Raw genomic sequence first — 13,987 nt, 5'->3', positions numbered from 1 at the left:
TTCCACTTTAACAGTGCAGTGGGGCGCAGCACAAAGCTTATATGGAAGTAGTTTCTATAGTGCTCAGTAACTGCAGTCACCAAAACTGCAAAAATAAATGGGACACACTTAAGTGTGCCTCTCACTGCTCTCTTCAACCCCATTTTCAGCTATAGCACACAGCTGTTTTCCGCGAAAAAGTTCTAATTTGTCCCCAGGTCACTACGAGCCCAGCACCAAATGGCACACAGACGAAGTTAGCGACTAGCCGGTGAACAAACAATAGTCATGCAATAGCTAAGGAGTTACAGAGAACAAAACAATACACCCGAAATACGGACGATTTCATTTTGCGCTGTTGACGTCATTTGCAGCCAGAGTCTGCACAGTAGTAATCGGGGGCTGGAGCCGCAGTATTAAAGTTCCGTCCAAAGTTAAATCTCCTCTCGACGTTCCAATATATTCTACGTACAATTTACGAGCCTCCGCAATTTACTTCACTCAGAGCAGCTTTCATTCACAGCTGTCAATCATGACGTCACACACTTTTATTATAGCACCAAATAACCAAGTCAAACCAGACTTATCAGAAAAATGAACACTTGAACAAACACGAGCATTATAAGAACTGCTTAAAATGACAGGAACCATCTTTGAGAACATTTTATATAATGTTTTCTTTCATTTTTGATCTATATGTCTTGGCTTCACACTTGGGGAGCTGTAATAATGTACGTCTATGGTACAGCACCAGACTCCGGAGCGGGTTTCTTTTACAGGATGCCTGGGCTCACCGCTAAAATGGTTTTATTAAATTCCCAAGTGGTTTAAGACCAATCAAATTGCTGGACTGGCAATCACTTGAGGGGTGTTACTGGTTCGGATGTCTCTGATCCACAAGTCTTATTTATGGGGAGGTAGGTTCCATAGCTGCTAAGGGGATGGCTTTTTCTCTCAGGTGTGGAATATAGGAATATGTAAGATCGAAAAAGCTATTAAAACTTGGGGAATTAAATATATATATTAAAAAACACTAAGTAGAACACCACTCCCTCATGTGTAAGCCACTCGAGGTCCTTTGGACATCTGATTAGGATGCTCCCTGCCTCCCTGTTAGAAATATTCCAGACATGTCTGAAAAGGAAGAAAACCGTGGGCAGAGCCAGAACACACTGGAGGAATTATATGCATATTATCTCTGGCCTGTGGATGATTTGGGATCCCCCAGATAGACTTGGAGGACATAACTGAGAGAAAGGGCACCCTTGCTTCTTTCCATAGGTGCCAACTTGTGGTCACCTTGACCCAAACATGAATATGTGTCTAAAAATAATGGATGGAAGGATGTATCTTTGCCTTTACTCTCACCAAAGTACTGGATGTGTTTTACTGCTTCTATTTAGCACCTGCCATGGTGACTATGGGAGTACGATTTCCATACGACATGTAACTGGTATTGACAGATTGATGGACCATGCATAAGCATGCAAGCTCATATTACTTTTAGAAAAACAGGTCCCAAGTATGTAGATTATTTTGAAAAAGGTTTGTTTTTCAAAACAGCTGGGCCGTGTTGCACGGTTACTCAAACAGGAAGTGCATTTGTTGGGGACTATTTTCATATATATGCGCTGGAACGTACTCACAGCAGCAGGACAGTGTATGTGAGACTCAAAATGGATCATGTGCAACAACACAGGACAACACTGGTGGTCTTTGGCACAGAGGAATAAACTATATCAGGATTTAGATACACGGGCAATACTTGTCAGTAGGATGATTGCATTGTTGGTTTTGTTCTTAACATGCTCTCTTAATCTTCCCTTTTCTTGTGCAGGTAAGCCGACATGCCGCTGTCCTGTTGGTTTCTCAGGGCCTTTCTGTGAGAGGAGGATTTGTGACAACTACTGTTTAAATGGGGGAACATGTGACATCAGTCAGGGGAACCAGCCAGTGTGCCGCTGTATGGCAGAATATACTGGGGAACGCTGTCTTTACCGTGAGTCCCTGCACCCATTGCTCGGTGGCAGCAAACACAACAGCAAACAGATTATACAAGGTCATGAACTTGGCCTCAATATGATTGACATTAGCCGTTCAAGTCTAACCGCAAGAACAGTCACAATAAAGCATTGATTTGAATTCAGTTATGCTGCAAAAAATCTATAGAACGAAGCGTTTCAAAATGCACACGCAGAGTGTGGAACAAAAACAGCCCCCTTAAGTATTTTCTTTCCACAAACAATGCATTCGCCTCTATTTGCAGATAAACAAAATCAAAACCATCCAAAAAACCTTTGGGTGTTTCTGTGCTGACGTGATAATGTATTTTCTTTGCATTGCTTTGTCATAATGGGTTGTGGGAAAACAATTTCAACCGCACATCATTAGTATTTTCCTAACGTTGCCTGCCCAAGGGGTGATATGTTTTCATCTGTGGCTAAGATGTCATTTGATGTGGGTAATTGAGTCCCATTAAAGCCCTGTACAATTCTAATCAGACCAGCTTAAACTATGTTCCAAGTTTCTCATTACACACTACCCTCTCTCTCTTTTTTTTATCTCTCTTTTCTGTGGAACAGACATCTGTCATCACTACTGTGTGAACTCCAAGGCCTGCACGCTATCCAGCAGCGGCTATGTGGAGTGTGTGTGTCCTGCGAGGTTTGAGGGAAACAAGTGCGAGGTGGACAAGTGTCTTCGATGCCACGGAGCTCCCTGCCTCATTAACGAGGAGACGGGAGATGTGGTTTGCAAGTGAGTGCTTGGTATCTGCTCACTTTTCTTTGTCCCTCATCCCTTTTGCTATAATGCCCGGGCTGTATGGTCCTCTCCATTTAAGGGAAAGCATCAGTTCCTCAGTATATCCTCGGGGCTCAGTTGCTGTATCCGCAGGCTGAATTAATTGATTTGATTAAATCTGAAAAATGTATTGGGCCACACACCCTACAACAATTAAGGTTGTGGTAATGTCAATGATTTATAAGCGAGGTGAACTCGCCCGCTTTATATGAATAATGAATATGTTTGACAAAACCAATACTGACTAATTTTCTTCTTGTAAAAAGTCTAGTTTTCTGCTTGTCGCTAGCATCCATTATTTCTTCATCCCCCCAGTTGCACAAATGGCAGAATAGCACCGAGCTGTCAGCTGTGTGACGGATATTGCTACAATGGAGGCACCTGTCACCTGGACCCCGACACCAACCTGCCTTTCTGTCAGTAAGTCACTGCTTAATGGGTGAAGGAAAGTGGGGGAAGAAAAAAAAATGTTCTCCACTATTATTCAAACTCTGTCTTGTTTCCATTCAAATGCTGGCTCTGTGCCCCAGAAAGCCTGGCCTTAGAAGCAACACTAAAAAACTCACCTAGGGGTGCCATTTCCCTGCTTGGAGAACAAGATAGATGTCTTCCTCCGGAAAGGAATCCTTAAGTTGAGGGAAGATTTGATGTCGCTCTATGGAGGCCATGGCACAGCAGGGAGCTGAGTGCCAGTACACCATCTTATGCTGTGTGACACCTCACTGTGGCTTAAGGTTTTTAGGAAGATAAAAAAAAAGGGTTTCAAAGCCCCTTCAAAGCTTGCCATTCTGAACATATCACACTGTTCCTCCTTGCAGTTAAGAGCTGATGTCAGGCCTCTCTGACTCTCTTCAGTAGTAGGTTTTAGAAGTTCTAAAAAAAGAAGTTGAGGTATGTGTCAGTGTTAGGACACGCCATGAAATCCAATGGCAAAAACTTGTAACAGACAAAAGCTTGACTGGCAGACACGAGGGAATTATAGTGAAAGACTACTCAAAGCGCTGGCCATAGATTAATACCACCTCAACTATAATCACATGCAGTGCTGTGTTGAAAATCTCTCCAAGGAGGAAATTGGAAATCCTTTTCAAAAGCCAAACTCTTTCTTTTTTAACTGCCCATTGTCCACCGTAGTTAAATTGAAATTTGCGGTCATCACTCACAAATTCCAGGAGATAGAATCAATTTCTATGCAAATGATCTTATTCGAGGAGGTTAATCGATCTTGATAATGTGGTTTATTATTTGCTGCACAGAACAGAGATTATGTGAGATGATGGATACGTCTGTGTCAAGAAATCGTAATGTTTGCCCTTAATACTCTGAGTAAATGCATATTTCATCAAGCCTTGCAGGGCAGAACTGCATCAGTTGATGATTCTCGCATTAAATACGGAAAATATATTGAATAGAGTTGTATGATTCAAGACAGCCATTTGTAAACACCCAAGCTCTCACAGTTATTTACTGAGATTTATTTATAAATTATTCTTAAAAAGCATTTCAACAACACAATAGCTTTTTTTCCCCCAAAATGTAAAAAAATCTCACTTACTTCAACAATTGTGTTGTCAATCAGTAGATAACCACAACAGTATTTTTATCTGAACTATGACTAATCTCTGATGATGACGCTGAGAAGCTGCCTTTGGAATATGTGTGTACAATAGCATTACTTTCTTTCAGATGAAAAGATGTTCTTGATGTGACACAATGTTTATGTGTCACATTCTATTTCTGAATAACTCTGTCCAGACCAACTGTGATAGAACGTTTTAAAGATGTCTTTACAGGATTGGCAAACAGGATCCAATGGACTTTGAACAGGTCCCATATTCTTCTCAAATATAAATATGTAATACTGTTTTATTATTAGAGTTTAGTTTAGAACGAGTTATCCAAATGCAAAAAAATGTAGCTTACTCTCTCACTTATGTTTCCGAATATATCCTATTTTAGGTCTTCAAACATTTGGATGCAAAAATCCCTATTGAACTAAATGTGACACTGATATGTTTACACAGGGTCGAATCCATTGCAACAATTTTCAATATTGTTTATGAAACTGCAAAATTGTAGAGAGCTGAAATCACGACTTCCGGGTTAAAACCTCCTCACCTCAGTGCATCCTCTCATTCAACATTTCTTTCTTTGGTCATTTCGAAGAAAAAAAAGAACCGTGTTTTACTTTCTTTATTCCAAGACAAACGGAAGAGCTGAATTATTAAATAAATCCTTATCTTAACATATGAGGCAAGCAACACAGCATAGTGTTGACTAAGGCTCTGTTTCCAAGGTTGGATTTATTTGTCGTTATTGAATGGGATTTGAAGAGGCTTACTTCTGGAACAGGAGCCGGAAGTTCTGGTTTCATTTCGGCTCTCTATATAAACGCATTTTTCATTTATTTTAAAGGCCTGTGATTGTGTTTCTTGTAATATATTATGTACAGCGTAGTAATAGACTGTTGACTGACAGTTGACATTACAGTATGTGTTTTTCTGTGTATGTGGTAGAATGTGATATTCACAATACAGTATCTTCTCTACGATTGTGTTTTTAATACATCTTATACATTTAGATATTTATATTTTATTTTATTCTCTTTTTTATATTTTTTAGCCTTCCTCAGCTAAAATGTAGTCAAAATTAAATGTTTTGGTTATTACATTGTTACATGAATTGACCAATTGGTCTTCTTATTACAATCAAATACCTTATTTCTCAAGAAAACCCACATCTCTGAGGTGTGACCACTGTAACACACACTTCTCTTGCAGATGTTCTCTCACTTGGTGAGCAGTAAAGTTAACTTGTGTTCATATTATTTATTATGCTAATTAACTTGATGCAGACACAACGTTGACTTACTCCATTTTATGACTGAAGCTGCTGAAAGAGATTGCAGTGTCAGTCTCCACTCATCAAGCAGCAATATACATTCTCTGGGCCCTTTTATCACTCCCAACACAATGTTTTGCAGCTGCACGTCAGGGTTCAAGAACCAACGTTGTGATGAGCTGGCCAACCCCTGCGATTACTTCTGTCAGAATGAGGGGATGTGCACATTAACAGCTCTTAACAAACCACGCTGCAAGTAGGTCCTTCTCACCTCTCCAGCTGTATTCAGAGCCCACTCACCCCTTTTGTCCACACCCCCACCCCCAACTCCATCCGGCTCCATTCCAGCCTCAGTCCACTATTTGGGCTCTTTGTCACAGTGCCGCCTTGTAGCAACTTATCATGTAATAAGTGTAATAAGATAATGACTTGTCAAAAAGCAAAGCCAAAATAGTGAACTGAAAGACAGTATAATGACGTTATTTTTTTACTAGATTATTCTCACATTTAATTCTTATTGGAAAAGCTCTTTGTGTTTATTGAAATTATTTTCATCCATTTGAATGTGACTGGAGTGTGTCTTTAGTAAATAGGATATGACTTTCTATTTTGATTGAAATGCGTTAAGATGACTTTAGTAACTGACGTTTAGTAACATGTATAAATGCTATAAATCCTTTCATCTATCTAAGCATATAAGCATGTTCCCCAAAATGTCTTTTATCATTATTAATATTATTTTTTGCACAAGTATTATTATTTGTATCATTATTATTATCCGTAGTAGTAATAGTAGCAGCAGCAGTTAGGCCTCAATAGTAAGATATTTCTATTTTTATATCTATAATAAACTAAAATCCTTTACTTAAAGCTCAGTTTTTACCCACAGTGTTACATTCTGAGCAGATGATGTGGCACTTATTACATTATCAGTTGCTGCATGACTCTGTACCTTTGCTGCCCCTCACTGCCACCCATCTCATGCAGTCGTCACCCAGCACACAGGACTCAGGAGGGGATGAACTAAAACTTGACACTGTCTGTGTGATGTGGGCGTCATTCTGTGCATTTGCAACCTTTGCATGACGGCAAGTTCAAGATGTTATCGACCAGTCATCACGAATGCAGACAACTTGCTAGGCTGAACAACTCATCAGTAATCAGTGTTTATCTGTTATGCCTTTAAACCCAGGTTAAGAGAATTTCTTTATTTCTTAAAGAATTAGTCTTTTTCATGGTTTAACTCCCCATTGCTCCCAATTTCCCATTAAAATTCATGTCGCTGTGACATTTCGTTCAACAAGGGCGTGATTCATTTCCTGGATGTATGGGGCTGCATTCTTACTGTTGATAGCCTGATGTTCTTAGAGTGCATGTAATTTAGAGTAATTTCTTTCTGTCATCATCCAGTCGCACCCACCAGATCACTCATGCTTTACAGACCCATCTGCGTCAGTTGTGTGAAATTAGACATCACCTCCTCTAACAAGGGTCATACATCACGCCCATCCAATCCCATCGGAACACAAATGAGATGACGACTTGTTGTCCTGCTGTCATCCTTTTGATATTTTCCACACTGAATATTCAACATGTAAATCCACACACACTGTTTATGGACACAACATTTATATACATAGTGCTCTCTCTCCAGGTGGTGTTTTGTTTGTGTTGGATCAAAGCACTTCATAGCAAGACTGAATCATAATGTGTTTGTATCTGTAAGCCACGGTCACATCATAATGTAATTCATTTTGTAAAGGTGTCCTCACAGCAGTTTTCTGCTAGGAATCATATTCTAATGGTAGATTATTTTTACTCTTTTTTGACCTCCTTCAGATGTTCAGCCAATTGGGCAGGAACACAGTGTGAGAGACCCGCTCCTAAAAGCAGCAGATCAGACAATACCAGAGGAGGTGAGTATTTCAAGTCTAATTATAAAACCTTACAGTTTTCCTGTATGTATGAATGAATGTATATCAGCTACTACAGTGCCCGCATTCCATGTTTGTACATCTAAAATTATCGTATCTTAATTAAGCATCCACACATTTTTACAGGGAGGTTTATACCTACTCCAACTCGTACCACACAATTGGACTTGGTCCTGATTGGCAACCTAACTAAAGAATTCCTGAACTCCATCCAACCTTTCCAGTTTGCAGTATTTGAAAAGAAAAGCCTTTTTACCTAAGCAGGTTTAAGCAGGTTTACCTTGTATAAATTAGAGTTCAGTTATGTGAATGTTCTGTCTGCAAATTCATTTGAAGTCAAACATTGAAAATCTCTGAAGGAAAAGTTCTAAATCTCATCCTCACCTTTGGGACTTCTGCTAGTCCTCATTTCCTTACTAAGATATTTGCAGGTGTTAAAAAATGATTACCTATATTATTATTATAGACTCTTTTCATTCACATCAATCACTGCATAGACCATATGCACTGGGAAGCTGTTCTGAAAACAGAGTAAAGTGTGCCGTCTACCAAACCCAAGGGAAGAAAGGAGGCCTTTTTTTTTTTAAAGCCACAGTCAGGCATGCTTACACACAACGTTTCACTATCTGAGCCCATCTCAGCTCCTTTCAGTCGTTACTCATCTTTCCACGCCATCTCTCCTCTGTCCGTCTCTTAGGGAGCATAGCTATCATTGTGCCTCTGGTCCTGCTGGTAATCTTGATTGTGATGGTGGTAGCAGGTGTTTTCATCTGCAGACGGAGGCAAAGGTAAGAAAATAAATAAATAAATAGAATATAAATAGGAAAGAGGCTTCTAAGCGACAACAGATGATGAGAGATCCAACACTATGCAGCTTTGAAGATGAATGGACATCTTTGCTTTATAAATGAAAAGTTTGTCGTTTGTTTCAACATATTCAGCACAACACCTGACTTCTGCACCAAGCCTCTGATTATAATTCAGCTGTTAGGTCTGCCCAGAAAAGTTTCGTACTCCCAAATGTGCCAAGCAGTATGATGTGATTTTTTATTTTTTTTTTTGGTGTGGAGCTGGGCGAAGCTGAGCAGCATGTTGACCTGCATGTTGTGTATCATGTTAATGATTCCTGACTCCGCACACCTCAGGGGAAAACGTGTCCAGAGGCAGCCCATGACAAACGGAGTGATAAACGTGGAGATCGGGAACCCGTCATACAACATGTATGAAGTGGACCATGACAACCACGCTGATGCAGGCAGCCTGCTGCGACCCAACTTCACGCTGGACCCTCACAAGGTTGGCTTTATGAGCTCAATGATAAACTAACCACAAAAAAAATCAATATGCTCAGCTTCTTCATTTTAACTGTTTTTAACAAGATCCTTCTCATGATATTTTCCATGTTGTTTTCATTATCACTACGTGTCCAATTATTCAGTTTTAACAAGAAACCTCTCTTTTTATTTCATCCTGTTAAATTATAAAATGCTGCGAGCTCGTCCACTGATTTACTCTGACATTAAATCCTTTTCCTAGCTGCATGATTATTCATGTTATTGACTGGATAACAGATTTAAGTTACACCATATCGTGTGTACTTTTTTTACAGGATGGATCTGAGATGTTCATGTTATAATGGGGAATACATTTTTTTGGTTTCCATAGTGGCGGCACTATGTCGCTGTCCAACATAACCAATGTACTAAAGAAATACTGCAGTTTATTGAGTTGGAAACAAGTTGTATTATCGTCCTTGGATCTATATGTAGCTATTGTGTGAATTTGTCAGTATGCTCAGAACTCATTTGACAGGAATTCCACTATTTCCAGACATTTTATCTAATTTATCAGCATATGCATTTATGAAAAGTGCTGTACATTACTTTTTTAAGAACTCGAGTAGCCGTATTCAATCGTGTCCTCTTACACACATCCTAGATAAATAGTACAGCGCTTGAAAAGGGAGAGGAGAGGAGCTGATTTTATTGATGTCAATCTTCAGCACACCTGCTAATGATTAAACTTGTTCAGGAGCATTATTGCTGCAACCGCATCTCTTGCTATTAAACTAGTGACACCCTGTCGATCACTCCCAACTGAACATAGATCAGCCAAGAATGCAAGTACATGGGTGTGTACAACAAACTTTGTGTAACCTGAGAAAACAATCTTATTTCTGGGTTGAATTGCTCCAATAACTGTGATAATGTGATATGAATTGCATCAGGTTTTCTGGAGATACGGTAGTGTGCAGTAATGTCTCATGTGCCATGAACGAAGAGGGCTTTTCACCTGGCTGGTGATTTATTCTGTTCATGGCCCTCAACCCCACACTAATACTCAGCATATCAAATGAATCATAACACCTTTACTGATGTTGTTATCTAGCTTACCTGCTAGAGCTTCAAGCCTAATGCTATTGCTTCTTGCCCTGCCAACTCTGACATCTGCTATTCTCAGTGCAATCTGGCTGTACTTTCAACAAAGGCGTGCTGGCTCGAATCTAAACTAGTTTATGTATTCCACGACACTCTCTCGGTCCCCGACAAATCCCCACTTCTTTAACTCAGTGCAGTTTTCCTGATTATAAAAAGATTGTCGACGGATGGAAAGTAGATGGCTACGCATTGTCATAATGCGACAAACTGTTTGGTGTTAGCTGTGTTAGTGAATTTAACTTTGCACTGTAAACAGAGGTGGTGCCTGTTGTTTTGCAGGGCTGGTGTGTAAAATCCAGTGACCCTCACACCTTGGGCATCAATTCTGTGCCCAAGGAGGTAATCCCCGGACAGGTGAATGTTCCAAACTTTACTTTGTGTTTGCCCTCTAGAAAAACAAATTCACCCTGATGTAGGCAAGCAGTGTGCACTGTGCAGTTACCTGGCAAACATTTAACTACCTGTACCAAATAAATGAATTAGCTCAAAGTGAGTTCAAGGTAACATCCACAGTCCTCTATATCTGTTTCCTACATCATTTGTGAGATCAGCATTTCATTTCCGAACATAAAAAAACAAGTTTTTAAAGCTGCTGTACTGTACTTCAGACAGTGGCCTTGCGTGGATTCATGTTTAAATTGGCTTCCTCCTGCATGTTGCTGTCTGTTACCGTACTATTGCATGCTGAATAACAATCCACTAATAGCATCTAGGAGTCTTGTCTTGTCCTTTTCTTTGTACTGCTTCAGATAGATAGAACACTTTAAAGCCTTGATGATCACAGTGGACTTTCTATATAGTTAAAGGAGCGACTGTGGATAAGTGGAGAGCAGGGACGTCCTTCAATCAGCGGATCGGCGGTTCGATCCCCGACCTCGCTAGTCGCATGTTGACGTGTCCTTGAGCAAGACACTTAACCCCATAAATTGCTCCCGTAGCTGTGCCTACGGTGTATGTGATAGAATCTGAATTGTAAGTCTCTTTGGATAAAACCGTCTGCTAAATGACTGTAATGTAATGTAAAATGGCCCTTGTGTTATGTGGAACAGGAGTTTGTTTGAAATGAACCCACACACAATTAGCTCTACTGAGTTTTTTGTATTCACTTTTAGCTCACGTTTAGTTTTTTTGCAAACTGACCTGGAAACTCTTATCAACCTCAATCTGTGTTTCTACCCGCCCACCACAAAACAGCACACTGACACAGTTAGCAACTAGCTACAGTAGTGCACATAGTGAGGTATTTAGCAGCCAAAGAGCCAGATGTTTTTCTCAAAAGGCGGTGGAGACCAAAACAGAGCTGAAAGAGTTGGATTCACCAAGTGTACAAAACACGACTCCAGATGAATGACGATGCTGTTTCGTACCTACTTTGGCTTTAATTAAAAATGTTTGCTCACGTTTTTTTGCCACAACAACTTCACAACAAGATGATCTGTCAGATGTTGTGTTCTCAGCTTGTTCCAAAACAACAACAACAACAACAATGTATGAATGCAGCTTTAAGAATCTCATTGTTCTAAAAGGGATTTATATAAATATATATTTTCTTCTATCTTCTTTTTCTTTCCTTTACAGCCCATGAACTACTCCAACCCAGTGTATGCAAAGATCTATATCGACGAGCAAAACTGCCGGAAGCCAGTCATCAGTATTGATGAGAGGAGAGAGCTACTCCCAAAGAAACTAGAGGGGACAATTCATGAAACCGCCGCATAGCCTAACTTTACACTTTGTACTTCTTTTTTACTACATTGGACAATGTACAATACAAAAGGAGGAAACAAGAATTTCTCTCTTTCCTATGAGGCGCTTAGGTTTTACTGGTTTAGCATCAGCATAATGTCCTTGTTGGTGTGCTGAAGAGATTTATTTTCCATTTACTGTTCTAATGTTTGTCAAACATAAATTATGACACTGAAGTTAAGCTGCTGATTTGCAAAAACTTTATTAACACCACGAAGCCACGCTTGTGCACAGTTTAAACCTTGCAGTGCTATCAATTTGTACCCATAACTGTTTCTAGTTTAAGTGGAATCCGGACATTGTGTCGTTTTGTGAAGATAACGAAGGCAGGTTGGCTCAATTTTTCTGAACAAATGTAAGTATCGTTGAGAAGAGTTAAGTAGAATGTTTCTACGGCTAAATTATTTTTCTTCTTTTACATGTCATATGACGTATGGACCACAAAGCTTCTCCTCTAAGCACTGAAGCTTTATATTTTTGAGGTTTTGTATTTTTTTTTGTTCTCCTCTGTACCTGAAGGATCTACTTACTGGATTTCCAGTGAAGGCCATACTATCAACATGATCTTTTCTCACACATTACGTTATCCTGTCTTTTTCTGTGGATTTCCGGCTCCATCTGCCCTGTTTCTAACGTAATATACCACATTATCTTTTGGTGAAAGAGATTGAAGCCGCCCTTGAATGTTCTCCGATCAGATTCCCAGATCCTCTACTGTACACTGAAAAGACAGATACTGAATACCATATTTTTCTAGGTCTCATATATCAACAGATGAATAACAGATTTAGACAAGGAAGAGATTTACCACAGCTATGAAAGGTTATGAGGAGTTATTATCAACACATCTGATACTACAGGAAAGAAAGATGATAAATATAAGAAATTTTATAATTTTGTATTTGATTTGTATGTTGTTTGGCTGCTTGTATTTTGAAGAAATGTATTAAATGTAAGTAATTTTTATATAAAAATGTAAATCGATATTGAATAAAGGGGGCTTATTTCCACGTTGAGTACCTTTTCTTAGGCCACAGCAGATCCCACTGCAAGCCCGTTCAACCCGCGATCACACTGGCAGAGTTGTTACATTTCCGTGGTACACATGGCCACTGACCTGACGAGTCCATCAACAGTGTGAGGTCTGTTACTTGTTGCGCAGAGGAAGGTGGTTGATGGGAGATTATTGCCCTCCCTGTGTGTGCAAGAAGGCCAATACAATTCATTACCTGGCGGTGGTGGTGACACAGCGTCAGAGCCTTCTGCTGAATGATAATTCTGTCTCCTTTCACCGTACTCACAATGTCCGTCTCTCCGCGCACTTCACCATGGCAACCAGAGGAGTCAGAGGCACTCCTGCCCTTTTCTTTATCTGTCTGTGCCACCAGCTGGATCAGCCCACCACACTTTAAAGATGGTACAAATAGATGCCACCAGTTTCCAGTTTCCTGGATTGTCCTCCGCAGTAAACCTTTTGAGGACGCCAGTGAAATCCACTTCGATGAGACGTGACATTTCCAAAATGTTAAAACGTATGAGTCCAGATTAAGGTGTGTATAAATCTGGCCCATTTTCTACAAATCAAAAACATGTGTGACTGTAATTGGACATGTTTCTTCTTGGTATGCTGAGAGGAAGGGGAAATCGCTGCACCGCTGTTGCAGCTGTGGCTGAGAATATCAATGCAGTAAACTACCTCAAATTAATCAAATGTTTGATTTGTCTGTGCTGATTGAGGGATCCCTGTGTTATAACATGTAAGGATCTTGTTTATTTCCATCTCTTTTAGAATAGTTGTTTATGGGGTTGAGAGGCGATATTTTTTTTTGCAGTACCGTGGTTTGTGGAAAGAGACGAAGGGCCAACAACTTGACTCTGCTACCTCATGTCCAGTTTTCTTAATACAGTTGTCTAAAATGAGTTCAGGGTTTTGAAAACATGTATTCATCGGACAACCAACGAATACAAGAGTTAGGTCACTTGTATTTGTTGCATTCCTAAGGCTTGGCTGGACAAGAAACCCTCCTGGTTGAATCATCGGTACAAAAGATGAGCTACTCCATTGGAAAATATCTGGTTCTTTTCTCACAAAGTCAAAGGTACAAGCCGGCGTTCATATAAACATGAAGAGAAAAGTAAACTTCCCAAGAGCATGTCTGTAATAAACATCCACTCACTGAGCTTAAAATTCAGCTGTATTGTACTGAAGCCGAGAACGGCTGTCCTGGTCTCGAGATAACGAGATAA

At 39.9% G+C, this 13,987-nt stretch overlaps 1 protein-coding gene across 1 annotated transcript in view; it reads left to right on the top strand.

The window, feature by feature from the left end:
* Positions 1-11,713, top strand: part of lrp1bb (low density lipoprotein receptor-related protein 1Bb) — a gene marked incomplete at both ends in the record, with an annotated part of 224,338 nt that extends 212,625 nt beyond the window's left edge. The window contains 9 exons of the mRNA XM_079170844.1: positions 1,817-1,978; positions 2,562-2,736; positions 3,097-3,201; positions 5,765-5,878; positions 7,462-7,538; positions 8,254-8,344; positions 8,702-8,852; positions 10,274-10,348; positions 11,573-11,713. Of these exons, the coding sequence (XP_079026970.1) occupies positions 1,817-1,978; positions 2,562-2,736; positions 3,097-3,201; positions 5,765-5,878; positions 7,462-7,538; positions 8,254-8,344; positions 8,702-8,852; positions 10,274-10,348; positions 11,573-11,713 (1,091 nt within the window). The remainder of the gene's footprint in view (positions 1-1,816; positions 1,979-2,561; positions 2,737-3,096; positions 3,202-5,764; positions 5,879-7,461; positions 7,539-8,253; positions 8,345-8,701; positions 8,853-10,273; positions 10,349-11,572) is intronic.
* Positions 11,714-13,987: the final 2,274 nt, after the last annotated feature.

The sequence above is a fragment of the Pholis gunnellus genome (assembly GCF_910591455.1).
Source record: "Pholis gunnellus genome assembly, chromosome: 12".
NCBI lineage: Eukaryota > Metazoa > Chordata > Actinopteri > Perciformes > Pholidae > Pholis > Pholis gunnellus.
Note: the sequence above shows the minus strand (reverse complement) of the source record. Positions and strands in the feature narration are given on the sequence as shown.